The 22,327-nt window shown below is 46.7% G+C and overlaps 1 protein-coding gene across 1 annotated transcript; it reads right to left on the reverse strand.

Moving 5' to 3' along the window:
* Window positions 1–675: 675 nt before the first annotated feature.
* On the reverse strand, window positions 676–22,101 carry LOC144483804 (uncharacterized). Its single transcript, XM_078202342.1, is given in 4 exon segments — window positions 676–2,397; window positions 10,603–12,134; window positions 19,410–20,391; window positions 22,043–22,101. Coding segments are annotated over 4 exon segments (3,693 nt in total). The 3' UTR covers window positions 676–1,277.
* Window positions 22,102–22,327: the final 226 nt, after the last annotated feature.

Here is a 22,327-nt window from a genome sequence, read left to right on the forward strand (position 1 = left end):
GCTCCATGTGAAGGATGGTGTGTGTCAGAGTGCAGCAGTCCCTCCGTGTCAGACTGCAGTGTCAGCCTAGATAATGTGCTCAGCTTGACGAATATTTCCTGTTGTTATTGATGTGGATCATTCAGAAACAATGGACTCTGATGATGTCATAGAGACTATTACATCACAGCGGAGCCTGAGTAGTGAAAACAGTTTTGTTCCAGGTGGGAGGTGATGGCCCAATGGTATTATCCCTGGACTTAATCCATAAGCTCAGCTAATGTTCTGGGGACTGGGTTCAAATCCCACCACAGCAAGTGGTGTAATTTGAACAAAGAACAAGAAAAAAGAAAATTATAGCACAGGAACAGGCTCTTTGGCCCTCCAAGCCTGCACTGATTATGCTGCCCGTCTGAACTAAAAAGGCCTCTGGGGACCATATCCCTCTATTCCCATCTTATTCATGCATTTGTCCAGTGTCCCTTAAAAGTCACTATCATATCTGCTTCCACTACCTCCCCCAGCAGCGAGTTCCAGGCACCTGCCACTCTTTGTAAAAAAAAAACTTGCCTCGTACATTTAATTCAATAAAAATAATTGAATTCAATTTTAAAAAATCAGAATTAAGAATCTACTGCTGACCATGAAACCATTGTCAATTGTCAGAAAAAAACCATTTGGTTCAGTAAAGCAAAAAGTAAAGTTTATTTATTAGTCACAAGTAGGCTTACATTAACAGTGCAGTGAAGTTACTGTGAAATTCCCCTGGTTGCCACACTCCGGCATTTGTTCGAGTCAATGCACCGAACCAGCATGTCTTTCAGACTGTGGGAGGAAACCGGAGCACCCGGAGGAAACCCACGCAGAGAACATGCAAACTCCACACAGAGACAGTGACCCAAGCCAGGAATCGAACCCGGGTCCCTGGCGCTGTGAGGCAACAGTGTGAACCACTGTGCCACCCCATGAATGTCCGTTTGGGGAAGGAAATCTGCTGTCCTTACCTGGTCTGGCCTACATGTGACTCCAGAGCCATAGCAATGTGACTGACTGTCAACTGCCCTCTGAAATGGCCCAGTGAGCCACTCAGTTCGATGGTAACTAGGGATGGGCAATAAATGCCGGCCATGCAGTGACGCCCATGTCCCACAAATGCATAAAAAATCCTCTCAGTTTAAATTCACACAGCCATTCTGTCTCCTTTTGTAATTACCACTCACTTCACCAGTTTAAAAAAATGGACGTCAATGAACAGAATTCATTCCTGGATGTGATTTACAGTAAAATCCAGTCACTGATTATTTGTGAACTCGCTGGTGACTCATCAGGGTGGATGAGCGAGTGAATCTCTTCCCACACACGAAGCAGGTGAATGGTCTCTCCCCAGTGTGAATTCGCTGGTGTCTCTGCAGGGTGGCTGATTGAGTGAATCTTTTCTCACACTGCAAACAGATGAATGGCTTCTCCCCAGTGTGAACCCGCTGGTGTGCAGTCAGTTGACATAATTGTCTAAACCCAGTCCCGCAGTGAGAGCACCTGAACGGTCTCTCGTCAGTGTGAACAAGCTGATGGCGCATCAGGTCCACAGAACCTTTATAGCATTTCTCACAGTCAGCACATTTAAAAGGTCTCTCGTCAGTGTGAACTCGCTGGTGTTTCAGCAGAGTGGACGAATCGCTGAATCCCTTCCCACATTTGGAGCAGGTGAATGTTCTCTCCCCTGTGTGAACTCGATGGTGTTGTAGAAGCCCTGATGATCGAGTGAATCTCTTCCCACATTTGAAACAGATGAACGGCTTCTCCCCAGTGTGAATTCGCTGATGTGCAGTGAGTTCAGATGATTGTCTGAACCCAGTCTCACAGTGAGAGCATCTGAAGGGTCTCTCGTCAGTGTGAACAAGCTGATGTCGCATTAGGTTCTGAGAACTTTTATAGCACTTCCCACAGTCCAGGCATTTAAATGGTCTCTCATCAGTGTGAACTTGCTGATGTTTCAGCAGAGTGGATGAATCAGTAAATCCCTTCCCACACTTGGAGCAGGTGAATGGCCTCTCCCCAGTGTGAACTCGGTGGTGTTGTTGCAGCCCAGATGATCGAGTGAATCCCTTCCCACACTCAGGACAGGTGAATGGCTTCTGCGCATTATGAACACGCTGGTGCCTCAACAGGTTGGATGACCAAGTGAATCCCTTCGCACACTCAGGGCAGGTGAATGGCCTCTCCCCAGTGTGACAGGGCTGATGAGTTTCCAGCTCAGACGGGGATCTGAATTCCTGCTCACAGTCCCCAGATTTCCACGGTTTATCTACACTGTGAACGTTGCTGTTTTCTTGCATGTTAAAAACCCGATGATATTCAGATCCTGATGTGATGTTTGGTTTCAGTTTCCCTGACTGCAAATCTTCCCCTTCTAATGCCCTGTGAAACTGATTTAAAACAGAAAAAAGGGAGTGAGAGAGAACTCTCAAAAACAGAAAGGCAGGTTGTGAAATTGAGCTGGTTTTAGTGCCAATTTCCCACCCCCTCCCTGAATCCTTTGATTCCCTGAAAGATCTCTCCAGCTCTGGGCTAGAATTTTCCTCCATTTTAATCCTGGGAAAACTGCAGTTATTGTCACCGCTCTCTGCTACAAATTCCACCCACTGACTCCATCCCTCTCCTCGGAAACTGTCTGAGACTGAGCCAGTCTGTTCACATAGCAAAATATTTCACCCAACCTGAGAATCTGACCACAAATCCACATCATTACCAAGACCAGTTCCACCTCAGTAACATCACCCAACTCCAGTCTCCTCTCAGTTCATCTGCTGCTGAAACCGTCACCCATTCCTTTGTTTTGTTTTGATTTATTATTGTCACATGTATTAGTATACAGTGAAAAGTATTGTTTCCTGTGTGCTATACAGACAAAGCATACCGTTCATAGAGAAGGAAACAAGACTGTAGTGCTACAGTTATAGCTAGGGTGTAGAGAAAGATCAACTTAATGCAACGTAGGTCCATTCAAAAGTCTGATGGCAGCAGGGAAGAAGCTGTCCTCGAGTCGGTTGGTACGTGACCTCAAACATTTGTATCTTTTGCCCGACGGAAGAAGGTGGAAGAGAGAATGTCCGTGGTGCGTGGAGTCCTTAATTATGCTGGCTGCTTTAGCAAGGCAGCAGGAAGTGTAGACAGAGTCAATGGATGGGAGGCTGGTTTGAGTGATGGATTGGGCTACATTCACGACATTCTGTAGTTCCTTGCGGTCTTGGGCAGAGCAGGAGCCATACCAAGCTAATGCTTTCTATGGTGCATCTGTAAAAGTTGGTGAGAGTCATAGCTAACGTGGCAAATTTCATAGAGTCATACAGGTTTACAGCATGGAAACGGGCCCTTCAGCCCAACTTGCCATGCTGCCCTTTTTTTTAAACCCCTAAGCTCGTCCCAATTGCCCGCATTTGGCCCATATCCCTCTATACCCATCTTACCCATGTAACTATCTAAATGTTTTTTAAAAGACAAAATTGTACCCACCTCTACTACTACCTCTGGCAGCTTGTTCCAGACACTTTGCCCCCCTGGATCCTTTTGTATCTCTCCTCTCTCACCTTAAACCTATGCCCTCTAGTTTTAGACTCCCCTACCTTTGGGAAAAGATATTGACTATCTCGCTGATCTATGCCTCTCATTATTTTATAGACCTCTATAAGATCACCCCTCAGCCTTCTATGCTCCAGAGAAAAAAAGTCCCAGTCTATCCAGCCTCTCCTTACAACTCAAACCATCAAGTCCCAGTAGCATCCTAGTAAATCTCTTCTGCACTCTTCTAGTTTAATAATATCCTTTCTATAATAGGGTGACCAGAACTGACACAGTATTCCAAGTGTGGCCTTACCAATGTCTTGTACAACTTCAACAACTCCTGTATTCAATGTTCTGACCAATGAAACCAAGCATGCTGAATGCCTTCTTCACCACTCTGTCCACCGGTGACTCCACTTTCAAGGAGCTATGAACCTGTACCCCTAGGTCTCTTTGTTCTGTAACTCTCCCCAATGGCCTACCATTAACTGAGTAAGTCCTGCCCTGGTTCAATCGACCAAAATGCAATATCTCGCATTTATGTAAATTAAACTCCATCTGCCATTTGTCAGCTCACTGACCTAATTGATCAAGATCCCGTTGCAATCCGAGATAACCTTCTTCACTGTCGACTATGCCACCAATCTTGGTGTCATCTGCAAACTTACTAACCATGCCTCCTATATTCTCATCCAAATCATTAATATAAAATGACAAATAACAGTGGGCCCAGCACTGATCCCTGAGGCACTCCGCTGGTCACAGGTCTCCAGTTTGAAAAACAACCCTCTACAACCACCCTCTGGCTTCTGTCATCAAGCCAATTTTGTATCCATTTAGCTCCCTCACCCTGGATCCCGTGAGATTTTCCTTAGTTTTCTGAGAAGGTAGAGGTGTTGGTGGGCTTTCTTAACTATAGTGTTGGCTTGGGGGGACCAGGACAGGTTGTTAATGATCTGGGCACCTAAAAACTTGAAGCTTTCGACCATTTCTACTTCATCCCTGTTGGTGTAGACAGGGCACGTTCTCCATTATGTTTCCTTAAGTCGATGGCAATCTCCTTCATTTCTGATTACAATGAGGGGGAGATTATTGTTGCCGCACCAGTTCCCCAGATTCTCTATCTCATTCCTGAACTCTGTCTCGTCATTGTTGGAGATCCGACCCACTACAGGTGTCACCAGCAAACCTGAAAATCAAGTTGGAGGGGAATTTGGCCGCACAGTCACAGGTGTATAAGGAGTATAGTCAGGGCTGAGAACACAGCCTTGTTGGGCATCGGTGTTGATTTCTCACCCTTGTTCTCAAATCCCTCCATGGTTTCACCCCTCCCTATCTCTGTAATCTCCTCTCGCTTCACAACCCTCCAATATCTGCATTCCTTGCCTTTCCTTACTGATTGTGGTCTGTGGGTTAGGAAGTTCAGCATTCAGTCGCAGAGGGAGGAGCCGAGCCCAGGCCACTGAGTTTGGAGATGAGTTTCGTGGGGATAATGATGTTGAAGGCTGAACTGTAGTCAATAAATAGGAGTCTGACATCGCTGTCTTTGTAATCTCGATGTTCCAGGGTTGAGTGCAGGGCCAGGGAAATGGCGTCTGCTGTGGACGTGTTGGGTGGTAGGCGAACTGTAGTGGATCCAGGCAGTCCGAGAGGCTGGAATTGATTAGTGCCATGACTAACCTTTCAAAGCACTTCATAATGATGGATGTTAGACCCACCGGATGATAGTCATTAAGGAATGCTGCTTGGCTTTTCTTTGGTACCGGGATGATGGCCATCTTCTTGAAGCAGATAGGACCTCAGATTGTTGTAAAGAGAGGTTGATGATGTCTGCGAATACCCCCGTCAGCTGGTCCGTGCAGGATCTGAGTGCTTGTTACCATTAGACTTAATAATTCTAACACACCCCTGGCCGGTCTCCCTCGCTCAACCTGTCTATTAACTTGAGGTCATCACAATTCTGCTGCCCACGTGTTTACTCATTCCAAATCTTGTTCACCCATCACCCCTGTGCTACAAAGGCTCCTGTTTATGAATCAACATTTTAAATTTCTCATCCTTGTTCTCAAGTCCCTCCATGGTTTCACCCCTCCCTATCTCTGTAATCTCCTCTCACCTCACAACCCTCCAATATCTCAGCATTCCTTTCATTCCGGCTTCCTCAGCATTCACAGTTTTAATCACTCCATCATACGTGTCCGCACTCCCAGTTACCAAGGCCATACTCTTTGGAATTTCCCCCTAAACTGCTCCCCCTCTGTATCTTCCTTCCCCCCTTTAAGATACTCATTAAAACTACCTCTTTAACCAAGCCTTCACCCATCCACCCTCATGTCTGCTCACATGACTCTATGTCAAATGTTGCTTTATAACACACCTGAGAAACGCCTCAGAATGCTCCAGTACATGAAAGATGCTGTATAAATACACATTGTAATTGTTGATTTGGAGATGTATCACTGTCCCTTCATCATCACTGGGTGAATAGCCTGTAACTCTTGACCTAAAGGGGAGCACCTTCACCACATGGACTGCAGCTGATCAAGAAGATAAAACCCTACAGTACAGAAAGAAGCCATTCGGCCCATCGAGTCTGCACCAACCACAATCCCACCCAGGCCCTACCCCCATATCCCTACATATTTTACCTGCTAATCCCTCTAATCTACACATCCCAGGACACTAAGGGGCAATTTTTTTTTTTAGCATAGCCAATTAACCTAACCCACACATCTTTGGACTGTGGGAGGAAACCGGAGCACCCAGAGGAAACCCACGCAGATACGAGGAGAATGTGCAAACTCCACACAGACAGTAACCCAAGCCAGGAATCGAACCCAGGTCCCTGGAGCTGTGAAGCAGCAGTGCTAACCACTGTGCTACCGTGCCGCCCGTTTTGGGGATGGGAAATATTTTCTGTTGGTCTTGTTAGTGAAAAGACAGGGTAGTGGGATGAGCTGATTCCCTTGTAGAGAACCAGCAAATGCATGATGGGTTAGTCATTTTCTGTAGTGTAATAATTCAATGTTTCTGTGGCTTAATGAAAAAGAGACCAATTCTGGAGGCCAGGAACTAACTTCTGGAATCAATGCCCACTGCCTCCAATCGAGGTGGCGGCTGCACATTGCCCCCTATAAAGATGGCCACCGTCCTGCTGTCCATTGCCCCCAATAAATATGGCGGCCATTGTTCTCGAAAGATGGAGGCTGCAAAATCGGTCAGGCAGGGCCTCGGGCGTCTTATTTGTGGTTTGAAGCTAATATCCGATGTTTATGAAAGCTCCGCTTCCTATACCGGGTGTTTGAGTCCTCCCTTTTGACTCTCAGGCTCCATTTCATCTCACTCACCCGCTATCTCCAATCAGTTTCTGGTCTCCCTGCTGCTCTGACACCACCCCATCCGACCACTGCCTACACCGCACTGCGCATGCTCCAGTCAGAGAGGCACTGAGCCTGCGCAATGATCTCCTGTATTGAAGATAGGGTATCGTCACCCTCTCGGTGCATGCTGGGTAATGGCACCGCCATTGCCACTTGATATTGTCAAATACAAATATATCTTTTGTGGTCCATGATCAGAATGACTGGCCTGGCCGAGAATGGCTTACTCCTGTTCCTATTTTCTATGAAAATATATTTAAAAAAGGCTTATTTTAAATTACTTAACACCTTTCTTGAAATAGTGTGCACACTGTAATTACCACAATCATTTGTCAGTCTGGGAATTTAAACCTGCTGTTTCACTTTCAGTCAGGAGCACGTCCCAGTTTCACACTAATCTTTGATTTGATAGCACATTTCCAGCCTTCACCGTTGTTCAAAATTTTTGCAAACTCTTGGCAGCTGTGACGGAATTTGTAAAGACAGAAACAGAGTCAATGTTTCCAGTCCAATATGACTCTTCAGTTCCAAAACATTAGCTCTGTTTCTGCAGAGATGCTACCAAACCTGCTGAGTTTTTCTAGCTTTGTTTTTATTTCCGATTTCCAGCATCTGTAATATTTTGATTTTCTTTCACAATTGTTCACCTAACTCGAAACATAGTTATAAAAGAGCCTTCTGTTCCATGTCTAGGAGCTCTGGACTATAGAAAAGAGCAGTTGGGACACATTTCTTACACACCTCAGGATTAACCCACTTTGCTGTCAGTGAAGAGAGATGAGAAAGTCCAAAGTGCTGTTTGTCCCTCTCAGTGTGACCCTATGGCAGGAACAGACTGCAGTTCTGTTCCTGCTGTGTGAACCTCCCCCAGATTGCCCTTCTGAGCTCCAGCCAGGCAATGTTAAACATTCAGCTGGGAAAGACGAACATCTGCAACTATGTATTCAAATATCACTGTTTTATTTCACATTTATTTAGAATATTAAACTCCAGTCCAGTTACAGGGATTATTAACATAATCAGAAACAAACTCCAAATATCAGAATGAACATAGTCCAGTCCTGAATGTGATTCACAGCAGCAGCAGTAACAGCAGAATCCAGCCCCTGTAGTAACTTATGAACTTGCTGGTGTGTCAGAAGGTGAGGTAACCAAATGAATCTCTTCTCACATGGAATAGGTGAACAGCCTGTGAATGTGTTTGTGTATCAGCAGATACATTTTGCATTTAAATCTCTGCTCACAGTCAGAAGTTTGAAAAAGTTCCTTATCAGTGTGAACAAGTTGATGTGCAGTGAAGTGGGATGACTGAGTAAATCTCTTGCTAAACATGGAGCAGGTGAACAGCCTCTCCCAGAGTGAGTGCACTGGTGGACACTGAGTTCACATGACCAGCTGAACCCAGTCCCATAGTGAGAGACTCTGGATGGTCTGCTGTCAGTGTGAACCTGCTGATAGCACATCAGATTCATAGAAATTTTAAAACATTTCCCACACTCCAGACATTTGAAACACATTCCATCAGTGTGAACTCACTGGTGTGTTAACAAAACGAATGAATCAGTGAATTGCTTCCCACACATGGAGCAGGTGAATGACCTCTCCCTGGTGTGAACTCTCTGCTGTTGCTGCAGGATGGACAATCGCTTGAACCTCTCCCTGCACTGAGAGCAGATGAATGGAGTGGAACGGACTGAATGCACTGGTGAACCATCAGTGAATGTGGGTTTTTAAAGCTCCTGTCACAGTCTCAGCATTTAAATCCTCTCTCTGCAGTATGAACCCACTGGTGTGTGTGGAGACTGGATGGAGAAAAGTGGAAGTTCGGGGCTCAGACAAGAGGGATGTTTAGAGACAGTTTGGCCCATTGGGCTAATGGAATGGAGCAAAGCAACAGAGACAGCTGATTGGATTATCTCAATCTTAGTGACAAAGTATTTCCATGAGCTCCTCACACTTGTTGTTGGATGTGAGGATGGAGGAAACGGGAGAGGGAGAGCCCTTCAAAAGGAACTGACTTGTATTAGAGTTATTAAAAATATTCACGATGTGAATATCTTTCGAACTTGATCGAGTTTTTCGAGGAAGTGATGAAGATGATTGATGAGGGTAGGGCAGTGGATGGTGTCTACATGGACTTCAGTAAGGCCTTTGACAAGGTCCCTTACGGCAGACTGGTGCAGAAAGTGAAGTCGCATGGGATCAGAGGTGAGCTAGCGAGGTGGATACAAAACTGGCTCGGTCAAAGAAGACAGAGGGTAGCAGTGGAAGTGTTTCTGAATGGAGGGCTGTGGCAAGTGGTGTTCTTCAGGGATCAGTGCTGGGACCTTTGCTGTTTGTAATATATATAAATGATTTGGAGGAAAATGTAACTGGATTGATTAGTAAGTTTGCGGACGACACAAAGGTTGGTGGATTTGCGGAAAGCGATGAGGACCATCAGAGGATACAGCAGGATATAGATCAGTTGGAGACTTGGGCGGAGAAATGGCAGATGAAGTTTAACCCGGACAAATGTGAGGTAATGCATTTTGGAAGGTCTAATACAGATAGGAAATATACAGTAAATGGCAGAACCCTTAAGAGTATTGATAGGCAGAGGGATCTGGGTGTACAGCTACACAGGCCACTGAAAGTGGCAATGCAGGTGGAGAAGGTAGTCAAGAAGGCATACAGCATGCTTGCCTTCATCGGCCGGGGTATTGAGTTTAAAAATTGGCAAGTCATGTTGCAGCTTTATAGAACCTTAGTTAGGCCGCACTTGGAATATAGTGTTCAATTCTGGTCGCCACACTACCAGAAGGATGTGGAGGCTTTGGAGAAGGTATAGAAAAGATTTACCAGGATGTTGCCTGGTATGGAGGGCATTAGCTATGCGGAGAGGTTGGAGAAACTTGGTTTGTTCTCACTGGAGCGACGGAGGTTGAGGGGAGACCTGATAGAAGTCTACAAGATTATGAGAGGCATGGACAGAGTGGATAGTCAGAAGCTTTTTCCCAGGGTGGAAGAGTCAATTACTAGGGGGCATAGGTTTAAGGTGCGAGGGGCAAGGTTTAAAGGAGATGTTCGAGGCAAATTTGTTACGCAGAGAGTAGTGGGTGCCTGGAACACGTTGCCAGGGGTATAGTGGAAGCGGATACGGTAGTGACTTTTAAGGGGCATCTTGACAAGTCCCTGAATAGGATGGGAATAGGCAGATATGGTCCCCGGAAGGGTAGGGGGTTTTAGTTAAGTCAGGCAGCATGGTCAGTGCAGGCTTGGAGGGCCGAAGGGCCTGTTCCTGTGCTGTAATTTTCTTTGTTCTTTGATGTTTAACACAAATCTAGAATACCTAGGTGCAGGAGGAGGCCATTTGGCCCATTGAGCATACACTGATAACAATCCCACCCAGGCCCTATCCTCGTAACTCCATGTATTTGCCCTGCTAATCCCCCTGACAATGAGGAGCCACTTAGCATGGCCAATCAACCTGACCCACAAACCTTTGGACTGCCGGAGGAAATCCACGCAGTCATCCGGCATTCCAGGGCTGGAATTGAACTCGGGTCCCTAGCGCCGTGAAGCAGCAGTGCCAACAACTGTTACCGTGCCGCCCTGAGATGGAGTTTATTAACATCAGCAGAAACAGAGCCCAATGAATAGGGTTCATTTCTGAATGTAATTGATGGCAAAATCCACTCACTTGTGAACTCGCTGGTGTGTCAGCAGATTGGATGAATGAGCGAATCCCTTCCCACAAACAGAGCAGGTGTACGGCCTCTCCCCAGTGTGGACACGCTGGTGTATCAGCAAGTTGAATGAATGAGAGAATCCCTTTCCACATTCTGAGCAGGTGAACGGCCTCTCCCCAGTGTGAGTGCGCTGGTGCACAGTGAGGTGACATAATTCTCTGAATGCAGTCCCACAATCAGAGCACCTGAACGGTCTCTCCCCAGTGTGAACGCGTTGATGGGACACCAGATTGCTGGAAATTTTAAAGCCCTTCCCGCAGTCTGGACATTTAAAAGGTCTCTCCTCAGTGTGAACTCGTTGATGGCGTACCAGTTCCCCTGAACTTTTAAAGCATTTCCCACATTCTGGGCATTTAAAAGGTCTCTCCTCAGTATGAGTGCGCTGATGTGATGTGAGGGCAGGCGATGTCTTGAATCCAGTCCCACAGTGAGAGCACCTGAACGGTGTCTCATCAGTGTGAGTACGTTGATGGCACAGCAGCTTTGCAGAACTTTTATAGCACTTCCCACATTCTGGGCATTTAAATGGTCTCTCAGTCGTGTGAACTTGCTGGTGTGTCAGCAAGTTGGTGGACTGACTGAATCCTTTCCCACATTTGGAGCAGATGTAAGGTTTCTCATGAGTGTGAACTCGCTGGTGTCTCTGCAGACTAGATGAGTGAGTGAATCTCTTCCCACATTGAGAGCAGGAGAATGGCCTCTCCCCAGTGTGAATGCGCTGGTGTACAGACAGGTTACTCGATTGCCTGAATGCAGTGCCACACTGAGAGCATCTGAAACGTCTCTCATCAGTGTGAATGCGCTGGTGTTTAGTTAGGGCATAGGATGTCTTGAACCCACTCCCGCAATGAGAGCATCTGAACGGTCTCTCGTCAGTGTGAACACGTTGATGGGACATGAGTTCCCCAGCACTTTTAAAGCACTTCCCACAGTCTGGGCATTTAAAAGGTCTGTCCTCAGTGTGAACTCGCTGGTGTGCGAGCAGGTTAGGTGACCTTGAGAATCTCTTCCCACACTCGGAGCAAATGAATGGCTTCTCCCCGGTCTGAACTCGCTGGCGTTTCATCCCACACTCAGAGGAGGTCATTGGCCTCTTCCCACTGTGAACTTGCTGGTGTCTCAGCAAGTTGGTTAACTGAGTGAATCCCTTCCCACAGTCAGAGCAGGTGAATGGTTTCTCCCCAGTGTGACTGCGGCAATGCATTTCCAGGTGAGATGGGGATTGGAATCTCTTCCCACAGTCCTCACATTTCCACGGTTTCTTCCTGGTGTGACTGCGATTGTGTATCGACAGGTAAGATAATCGGCTGAAGCCTCTTCCACACACAGAACACGTGTACGGTTTCTCCCCAGTGTGAACTGTGCTTTTTTCTGCCATATTCAAAATCTGATGATATTTACGTTGTGATAATAAGTTGTGCGACTGTCAGATCCAGATGTGATGTTTGGTTTGAATCTCCTGACTCCAAGCCCTCCCGAAACCCTGTGAAATTGATTTAAAACAGAAAAAAGGGAGTGAGAGAGAACCCACAAAAACAGGTTGTGAAATTGAGCTGAATGAATCTGGTAATTTGTGGGGCCGGCACGAGGAAAACGTGACCATGAAAGCTGCCGGATTGTTGTAAAAACGCAACTGGTTCACTAATTTCCTTCAGGGAAAGGGGTGAGAAGGAGAAGATGGAAGAGACAGGGAGAGTCATAGCTACAATCAACCAGGACTTCTTTAAAATCTCCCAAACCCTCAACCTCTATCACTTAGAGAGACCAGGGTAACAGGAGTCTGTGAACATCATCACTGGCACTCGCACACTGTCCTGACTGAAGGTTGACCAGGATGTTGCCTGGTCTCGAGGGGGTCAGCTATGAGGAGTGGTTGAATGAACTAGGATTGTTTTCACTGCAAAGACGGAGGCAGAGGGGAGATCTGATAGAGGTCTACAAAATTCTGAAAGGCATAGACAAGGTGGATAGTCAGACACTTTTTCCTAGGGTGGAAGCATCAATTACAAGGGGGCACAGGTTCAAGGTAAGAGGGGGGAAGTTTAAGTGAGATGTGCGGGGGGGAAGTTTTTCACGCAGAGAGTGGGGTGCCTGGAACATGCTGCAGAGGAGGTGGTGGAAGCAGGCACATTAGCAACATTTAAGAGGCATCTGGATGGGTACATGAATAAGGAGGGATTATAGGGATACGGACCAAGTAAGGGCAGAAGATACTTTTTGGATAATTTAGGGCACCATGATCAGCACGTGCTTGGAGGCCGAAGGGTCTATTCCTGTGCTGCATTTTCTTTGTTCTTTAATGCTTATGGCATCCAGTACTGGATGAACAGAAATTTCCTTTGTGAACTATCCAGATCCGAATGAATCCGGAGATTCTATCAATGTTGATGTGACGCTTGGCTTGAAATTCCCGTTGACAAATCCTCCCCCTCTAACTCCCTCAGTGCACCCGAACAGGCGCTAGAGTGTGGCGACTAGGGGATTTTCACAATAACTTCAATGCAGTGTCATTGTAAGCATACTTGTGACACTAATAAACAAACTCTAAACGCTGTAAAAGGAGTTTCAAAATCCATCACTGTCATTCCAGGACAGACATTCACAATCTCTCCTGCTGGCAGGGAGCATTGCACATGCGCATTGCTACACCTTGCCTCGGTAAAGATGGCGGCCGTTCTTCCGGGTTTGTCTCCGCGGGAAGAGGAGCGGCTTAGGACAAACTCGGAACTGGCCTGGAACCTTCTTAATCGAGGTTTGCAGCCTTCACTGGGTGTTTATGAATGCTTTCCGCCCTCCCTTTGCGCCAATCTCTCCCTCGGACACGTCACTTCCTTACCCGCCGCAAGGACAAGAAACAAGGAACTCCCGATCGCCAGCACTCCCACTGCGCAAGCTCAGAACATGGTCTGTACTGCGCCTGCGCGGAGTTCCTCTGTTGCCTGTGAAGGGATGAGGTGGAGATGCCGGCGTTGGACTGGGGTGGGCACAGTAAGAAGTCTCACAACACCAGGTTAAAGTCCAACAGGTTTATTTGGAATCATCAGCTTTTGGAGCGCTGCTCCTTCATCAGGTGAGCGACTCACCAGATGAAGGAGCAGCGCACCAAAACCTCGTGATTCCAAATAAACATTTTCCCCTATTTTCTGTGGCTATGATTCATCTTTCATTCCCTCACCCTGCAGTATAAATATCTCCCACTTTCTCTGCCTTTTAGCTTTGACAAAGGGTTATCTGGACTCGAAACGGCATGGTGACATAGCAGTTAGCACTGTTGCCTCACAGCACCAGGGACCAGGTCCAATTCCTGGCTTGGGTCATTGTCTGTGTGGAATTTGCACGTTCTCTCCATGTCTGCATGGGTTTCCTCCGGGTGCTCTGGTTTCCTCCCACAGTCCAAAAGATGTGCAGGTTAGGTGCATTGGCCATGCTGAATTTCCCGTTTGTGTTCCGGGATGTGCAGGTTAGAGGGATAAGGGGGGTAAATATGTGGGGTTGTGGGGATAGGGCTTGGGTGGGATTGTTGTCAGTGCAGACTCGATGGGCCTAATAGCCTCTCTCTGCACTATAGGTATTCTATGATTCTATGAAACATCAGCTCTTTTCTCTCCTTACAGATGCTGCCAGAGCTGAGAAGATTTTCCAGCATTTTCTCTTTTGGTTTCAGATTCACAAATAGCTTATGATCATTCTTTTGCTTTTATCGGGTACAGGCTGGGACTGAATGGCCAACTATGAAATTAGGAAACAGATCACAGGGAGAATGTGTGGAGTCTGTATGGAAGTCACTCATTCTCCCCGTAACTGCATGGGTTTCCTCTGGGTGCTCCACTTTCCTCCCAGAGTCAAAGAACAAACGAAGAACAAAGAACAATACAGCACAGGAACAGACCCTTCGGCCCTCCAAGCCTGTGCTGCTCATGTGCCCACGAGACCATTCTTTTGTATCCCTCTATTCCCACACTGTTCATGTGGTTATCCAGATAAGTCTTAAACAATCCCAGCGTGTCCACCTTAATCACCTTGCTTGGCAGTGCATTCCAGGCTCCCACCACCCTCTGTGTAAAATACGTCCCCCTGACATCTGTGTTGAACCTTGCCCCCCCTCACCTTGAACCCATGACCCCTTGTGTTCGTCACCTCTGACCTGGGAAAAAACTTCCCACAGTTCACTCTATCTATGCCCTTCATAATTTTATACACCTCTATTAGGTTGCCCCTCATCCTCCATCTTTCCAGGGAGAACAACCCCAGTTTACCCAATCTCTCCCGATAGCTAAGACCCTCTATACCAGGCAACATCCTGGTAAACCTCCTCTGTACTCTCTCCAAAGCCTCCACGTCCTTCTGGTAGTGTGGCGACCAGAACTGGATGCAGTATTCCAAATGTGGCCGAACCATCGTTCTATACAGCTGCAACATCATATGCCAACTTTTATATTCTATGCCCCGTCCAACAAAGGCAAGTATGCCATATGCCTTCTTCACCACCCTCTTCCCCTGTGCTGCCACCTTTAAGGATCTGTGGACTTGTACACCTTTGTGTGTCTATACTCCTGATGGCTCTGTCATTTATTGTACAGCTCCCCCTTACATTAGATCTACCGAAATGCATCACTTTGCATTTATCTGGATTAAATTCCATCTGCCATTTCTCCGCCCAATGTTCCAGCCTATCTATATCCTGCTGCATTCTCTGACAATGTTCATCACTATCCGCAACTCCAGCAATCTTTGTGTCGTCCGCAAACTTACTGATCACACCAGCTACATCTTCCTCCAAATCATTTATATATATCACAAACAGCAGAGGTCCCAGTACAGAGCCCTGTGGAACACCACTAGTCACAGACCTCCAGCCAGAAAAAGACCCCTCCACTGCTACCCTCTGTCTTCTATGGCTAAGCCAGTTCTCCACCCATCTAGCTAGCTCACCTTTTATCCTGTGAGATTTAACCTTTTGCACCAGCCTGCCATGAGGGACCTTGTCAAACGCTTTACTAAAATCCATATAGACGACATCCACGGCCCTTCCCTTGTCAATCGTTTTTGTCACCCCCTCAAAAATCTCAACCAAATTTTTGAGGCATGACCTCCCTCGTACAAAACCATTCTGTCTATCGCTAATGAGATTATTCAGTTCTAAATGCGCATATATCTTATCTCTAAGAATCTTCTCCAACAACTTCCCCACCATGGACATCATGCTCACCAGCCTATAATTATCTGGGTTATCCTTGCTACCCTTCTTAAATAACGGGACCACATTTGCGATCCTCCAATCCTCTGGGACCTCACCTGTGCCCAGTGAAGAGACAAAGATTTCTGTTAGAGGCCCAGCAATTGCATCTCTCGCCTCCCTGAGGAGTCTAGGATAGATGCCATCTGGCCCTGGGGATTTGTCTGTCTTAATGTTTCCTAAAAAACCTAACACTTCCTCCCTTGTAATTGAGATTTTTTTCTAACGGGTCAACACATCTCTCTGAGACACTACCAGTCAACATGTCCCTCTCCTTTGTGAATACTGATGCAAAGTATTCGTTTAGGATCTCACCTACTTCCTTTGGTTCTAAGCATAATTCCCCTCCTTTTCCCTGAGAGGTCTGATTCTTTCCCTAACAACCCTCTTGTTCCTAACCTATGTATAAAATGCCTTAGGATTCTCCTTAATCCTGTCTGCCAAAGACATTTCGTGACCCCTTTTAACTCCCTGTTCAGTTCTTTTCTACTTTCTCTGTATTCCTCCAGTGCGCCATCTGTTTTTAGCTGCCTGGACCTCATGTATGCCTCTTTTTTCTTTTTGATTAGACCCACAATTTCACTGGTTATCCACGGCTCCCGAATCCTACCTTTCCTATCCTTCCTCTTTACAGGCACATGCCTGTCCTGCAGTCCTATCAACTGCTCCTTACATGCCAGATGTGGATTTACCCTCGAACAGCCTCTCCCAATCAACAGCCAGCAAATCCTGCCTAATCCGGTTGTAGTTCGCCTTCCCCCAATTCAGCACCTTACCCATAGGACAACACTCAAGTTTTTCCATTACTATCCTAAAGTTTACAGAATTGTGGTCACTATTTGCCACATGTTCCCCTACTGCAACTTTGATGACCTGACCGGGCTCATTCCCCAGTACTAGACCCAGTATTGCCCCCTCTCTCATTGGACTGTCAACATATTGTTCCAAAGAACCTTCCTGTACGCATTTTATAAGTTCTTCCTCGTCCAGGCCCCCAGCCCTAAGCGATTTCTAGTCTATGTGAGGGAAATTAAAGTCTCCCACTACAACAACCCTATTTTTTCAGCACCTGTCCAGAATCTCCTTACATATCCGTTCCTCAACTTCCCGTGGGCTGTTGGGAGGCCTGTAGTATACCCCCAGCATAGTGACTGCGCCCTTCCTGTTTCTGAGCTCCACCCACAGTGACTCGTTACCTGACCCTTCCATATTGTCCACCCTCTGTACTGCTGTAATATGCTCCCTAACCAGCGTTGCTACTCCCCCACCTCTCTTAGCCCCTCCTCTGTCTCGCCTAAAACACTTATGCCCCGGAATATTCAGCTGCCAGTCCTGTCCTTCTTTTAACCAGGTCTCTGTCACTGCAACCGCATCCAAGTTCCGCGCAAGCATTAAGGCTCTAAACTCGTCTGTCTTGCCCGTGACGCTCCTTGCATTGAAGCAGATGCACTCCAGACCTCCAGGCCCACTGAGGTCATCCTCCCCCAGAATGGTCTTCCTCTTAGATAGCCTTGTCTTGGCCCCAACCTCATCCCCAGCCTCTATGCTTATTGACCTATTGTTCTTCCAACCTATTAGGTCGGTAATGATCACCTACCTAATCAGGGAGTACCATCTGTGTGTATATATATATAATATGGCAATGCACTGACACTCCTGATTCTGACTTTGTAACTGAAGCAATCTTAGGAGTGGAACTGAGTTTGTAAATAAAGGGAATCTGTTGAAGGGACACTGGTCTCTGAGGCGTTATTTCATGTACCACGTTTTGTTTAAACTCGTCCATGAGCTTTTGAGGTATATTGTTACAGACAGGGATGAAAACATGCTTTGTGACAATAAAGCTAAAAATAGTACATTTATTCATTAAGAGCACTGTCTCAAGAGGAGATTTTAGGCAAATCCTGATCCAACAACCTGCTCTGAAAACTCAGCTCACATTTGACAGCTGTGACAAATTCCACCCCAGCAGCCGAGATACTCCACAAAATCCTGAAACAATCAACAGTCAAAATAAAACAAACCATAACAATCTAATAGAGAAAGTGAATTTGCCTGATCCCCCGTTGTGAACGGCTCCTTTATATAATTCCTAGATCCCGATCTTAACCAAAAATGAATCATTTCTTCCAACGGCCATACTCGGTCAGTGTCCCAAGGTTTGGTGAAATCTATCCATTAGTTTGTGAGATAAATTATTTACAGCAGAATTATAGAGGGAAACATTATCTCGATCTTCAGGGGCAGAGGGACTTTCAGCACATTGACCAGTCCCGATGTTCATTCTCAGCCAGCATTACAGAGGGAAAAGGGGTGGGATTCACAGCTCAGCAAGTCAAAGTATCCTCTTTAAATGGTCAGGTCCCACAATGTATTCAGTGGCCTCTGAAGGGAAGCAGCCTGGGTTCACACTGGAAGTTCCTGTCCTCCCGCACTCAGCCGGCTTGTGCTGACTCCTGGTCCTCTGGACGATCTGTCCACAAGGATAGGAGCCTGTTAATTCATAAGGAAGCTTGCATTTATATAGCGCCTTCCGCCTTTTGGGGAACCACAATGCATTTCACAGTCAACGCTTTCTGAAGATCGGCATGTGGCAGCCAATTTGCGCACAGCAAGCTCCCACAGAAGGCAATGTGATGATGACCAGATCACCTGGTCTTACTTGTGGGATATTAATTGTGGGATAAATATCAGGCCCCAGGACAGCACGGAGTTACATCTGTCCTCTTCCAGCTGTTGCTGTTTGATCTTTTATGTCCGCCTGAGAGGGAGACAGGGCTCTCGGGTTAGTGTCTCACTCGAAACATGGTCGCTCTGCCAGTCCGGCTCTCCCTCGGTACTGGTACCGGGAATGCCAGCTCTGGTTTGGGAATTCAAACCCCTTCCCCCCAGCTCCTGACTCAGAGGCAAGAGAGATACCAACTGTCATGTCGTGCTGTACAGAATCAGCTAGCTGGTAATCCAGAATTGTGGAATGGCAAGACAGGAGGCCATTCAGCCCATTTTGTCTGTGCTAGCTCTCTGCAATAAAAATTCACACAGTGCCCATTTCCCCCACACCTGTCAATTTTTCCTCTTCAAAAAAATGATCCAATTCTCTATTGAAAACTATGACAATCTGCCTCCAAATTCTTTCATGCGTGACACATTCCAGCACATCTCCTTTGCACACACTCGAAAAATTCACATCTTTCCCCCAGTGTTGGGCCCATATAAACAGCTCCTATTGGAGTAGGTTCGGATTGGAAAGCAGGGGAGCTTATATTCAACTTGTTTTGAACCAGGATTAGACTGCACTGGGAGCACTGCCAACATCGGTGAAAGAACACCAGCCCACTGGAAGCCAAACTGAGAGACCGGCCAGTCCAGCAGAAAGAAATACTCCAACTCTCCCACTTTACCGACTGTCAAGATGAACATGGTTCAGTCCTGGATCTGATTAACAACAGAATCTAATCATTGCTTTCACTTGTGAACTTGCTGGTGTGTCACCAGACAGGATGACTGAGTGAATCCCTTCCCACACACAGAGCAGGCTAACAAACTCTCCCCAGTGTGAACTTGTCGATGCCTCTGTAGGCTGCATAACTGACCAAATCCTTTCCCACACACAGAGCAGGTGAATGGCCTCTCCCCAGTGTGAATGCGCTGGTGTCTCAGAAGGGTGGATGAATCTCTGAATCCCTTCCCACACTCAGAGCAGATGGATGGCCTCTCCCCAGTGTGGACTTGCTGGTGCATCACTAGGTTGCATGACTGAATGAATCCTTTCCCACATTTAGAGCAGGTGAATGGCCTTTTCCCATTGTGAACTCGCTGGTGTGTCTGCAAGTGAGATAACTGAATGAATCCCTTCCCACATTCAGAGCAGATGAATGGTCTCTCTCCAGTGTGAATCCGCTGGTGCATCAGCAGGTTGGATGACTGAGGGAATCTCTTCCCACACTCGGAGCAGATGAATGGCCTCTCTCCAGTGTGAACTCGCTTGTGTGTCAGGAGGGCAGATGAATCACTGAATCCCTTCCCACATTCTGAGCAGGTAAATGGCCTCTCCCCAGTGTGAGCCCGTTGGTGCATCAGAAGGTTGGATGACTGAGTGAATCCTTTCCCACATTCAGAGCAGGTGAATGGCCTCTCCCCAGTGTGAACACGCTTGTGTGTGAGCAGGTGAGATGAATTACTGAATCCCTTCCCACACTGTGAGCAGGTGAACGGTTTCTCTCCAGTGTGAATTTGTTGGTGTTTCAGCAGGGTGGATGACTGAGTGAATCCCTTCCCACACTGAGAGCAGGTGAATGGCCTCTCACCTGTGTGAACACGATGATGAGTTTCCAGTGCAGATGGGGTGCAGAATCCCTTCCCACAGTCCCCACATTCCCACGGTTTCTCCATGGTGCCGGTATCCTTATGTCCCTCCAGGTTGGATGATCAATTGAAGCCTCATCCACACATGGAACTTGAGTACGGTTTCTCCCCGCTGTGAATGGTGTGATGTTTTTTCCGGCTGTGTGAAGCTCTTTCCACAGTCAGTTCACTGGAACACTCTCACTCGGGTGTGTGTGTGTGTCTCGGTGCTTTTCCAGCTACACTGATGTTGAAATCATTTCTCACAGATAGAACAGGCAAACATTTCTCCTTCCACAATCGAAGGACGATGATATTCAGATCCTGATTAATTGAGTGACTGTCAGATCTTGATGTGATATTTGGTTTGAGTTTTTCAAATGCAAATCCTCTTCGAGTGTCCTGTGAAAAGAGTTTACAAAAGTTATCACCGTCAGGACAGGATAGAAATTCAGAACAGACAATTGTAGTTTCAATGGAATAGTCTTGCCTCTTCCCCAAAAGCTGTAAGTGTCCACACCACACACCCTCCCTCCATTCTCACTCTGCTGTACCTAATATACTCCCTCCTAATTCTCCTGATTGACAGATACATGTTTACTGCTTCTTGTCCAGGGCACAACGGCCTGAAAACCACCACATAGGCTGCTGGCTTTGTGTATGTATATATTTAATATACACAACATCACCTGATTAAGGATACAGAACTAACGCAAGGACAAGCTTTATTTCTGAGTGAATGTGCATGAGCAGGAACCTGCTACTTATGAGAATGGTGGAATTGGACATAATCGATGATTCCAAAATGAAATTGGATAGGCACTTGAAGAAATAACCTTGCAGGGGAGCAGAGATATAGAAGGGGAATGGGACTGACTGGATTGCTCCAACGATTGTCAGCATGGACTCAAGTTGCTGAATTGACTTTTTCTGTGCTGTAACTACAACTGGAAACATATAACGTAACTCGAGTATTATATTACAAGACTAAATAATAAATGAAGTTTATTGCAGATCGATAAATAATGTATCTAAAACATACCATATTACTCTCTGTCCTATATTAATTTACGTCCTTAAATCTTAGCATCTTCTGGGGAAACCACCCTTTTAATTGTGAACATTAGGAAAGAGGCCATCATTTCCGTGAGACAAATGAATGTATCAAGCTGAGGGAGCAAAGGATGTCAATCTCTTTAAGAGAGAGAGAGAGAGAGAGAGAGCCGCACGGTGACTCAGTGGTTAGCACTACTGCCTCACAGCGCCAGGGACCTGGGTTCGATTCCCGGCTTGGGTCACTGTCTGTGTGGAGTTTACACGTTTTCCCCGTGTCAGCGTGGGTTTCCTCCGGGTGCTCCGGTTTCCTCCCACAGTCTAAAAGACATGCTGGGTAGATGCATTGACAAGAACAGGCTTTGGAGTGTGGCGACTAGAGGAATTTCACAGTAACTTCATTGCAGTGTTAATGTAAGCCTTACTTGTGACAAATAAATAAACTTTAAAAGAGAGAGAGAGACCTGGGCTAACCTTTCCAGAGTCTGCAGCCTCCCTGGATTCACTTCCTTTCCCTTCAGTTGCTGCAAGTCCCCAATTTCCCCCAGAATGAGAAAAGAAATATAAAAGGATAGAAAATAAAGTGTTTTACTCACAGATGTTTGACAGGGGAGGAGGTTGTACTATGTGTGAAGCTCAATCTTCATTCAGAGGGAGAGGAGCAGCAGCTTTGCTGGGCCGTGATGAGCAGCTGAACAAGCTCCTCATTCACACAATGGGGGGGATGATCCGTGCAGCCATTGGCACAAAGCGCGCGCCCTGATTGGCTGGAGGATTTAAGGTCCTCCAGGCGTTCCCATTGGTCAATCTCTGCCATGACGACAATACGGGGGTAGGAGCCCACGTGGGGGTAGGAGACACTTTGACCTCCGAACGTGGGAGCTGTTGTCCAATCCGCAGTGTTGTGTTTGTGCTCCAATGGGTGACTGAGTCCTGGGAACGCCCCTCTGAAAGCTTTGTGACATCCACAAAGGAGTCCTCCCTGAATCAGCCAATAGGAATCAGTCTGCTCCAAGGTGACATCCTGGGGTTCCAGTGCGCAG

This window comes from Mustelus asterias, unplaced genomic scaffold (assembly GCF_964213995.1).
Source record: "Mustelus asterias unplaced genomic scaffold, sMusAst1.hap1.1 HAP1_SCAFFOLD_79, whole genome shotgun sequence".
Classification (NCBI taxonomy): Eukaryota; Metazoa; Chordata; class Chondrichthyes; order Carcharhiniformes; family Triakidae; genus Mustelus; species Mustelus asterias.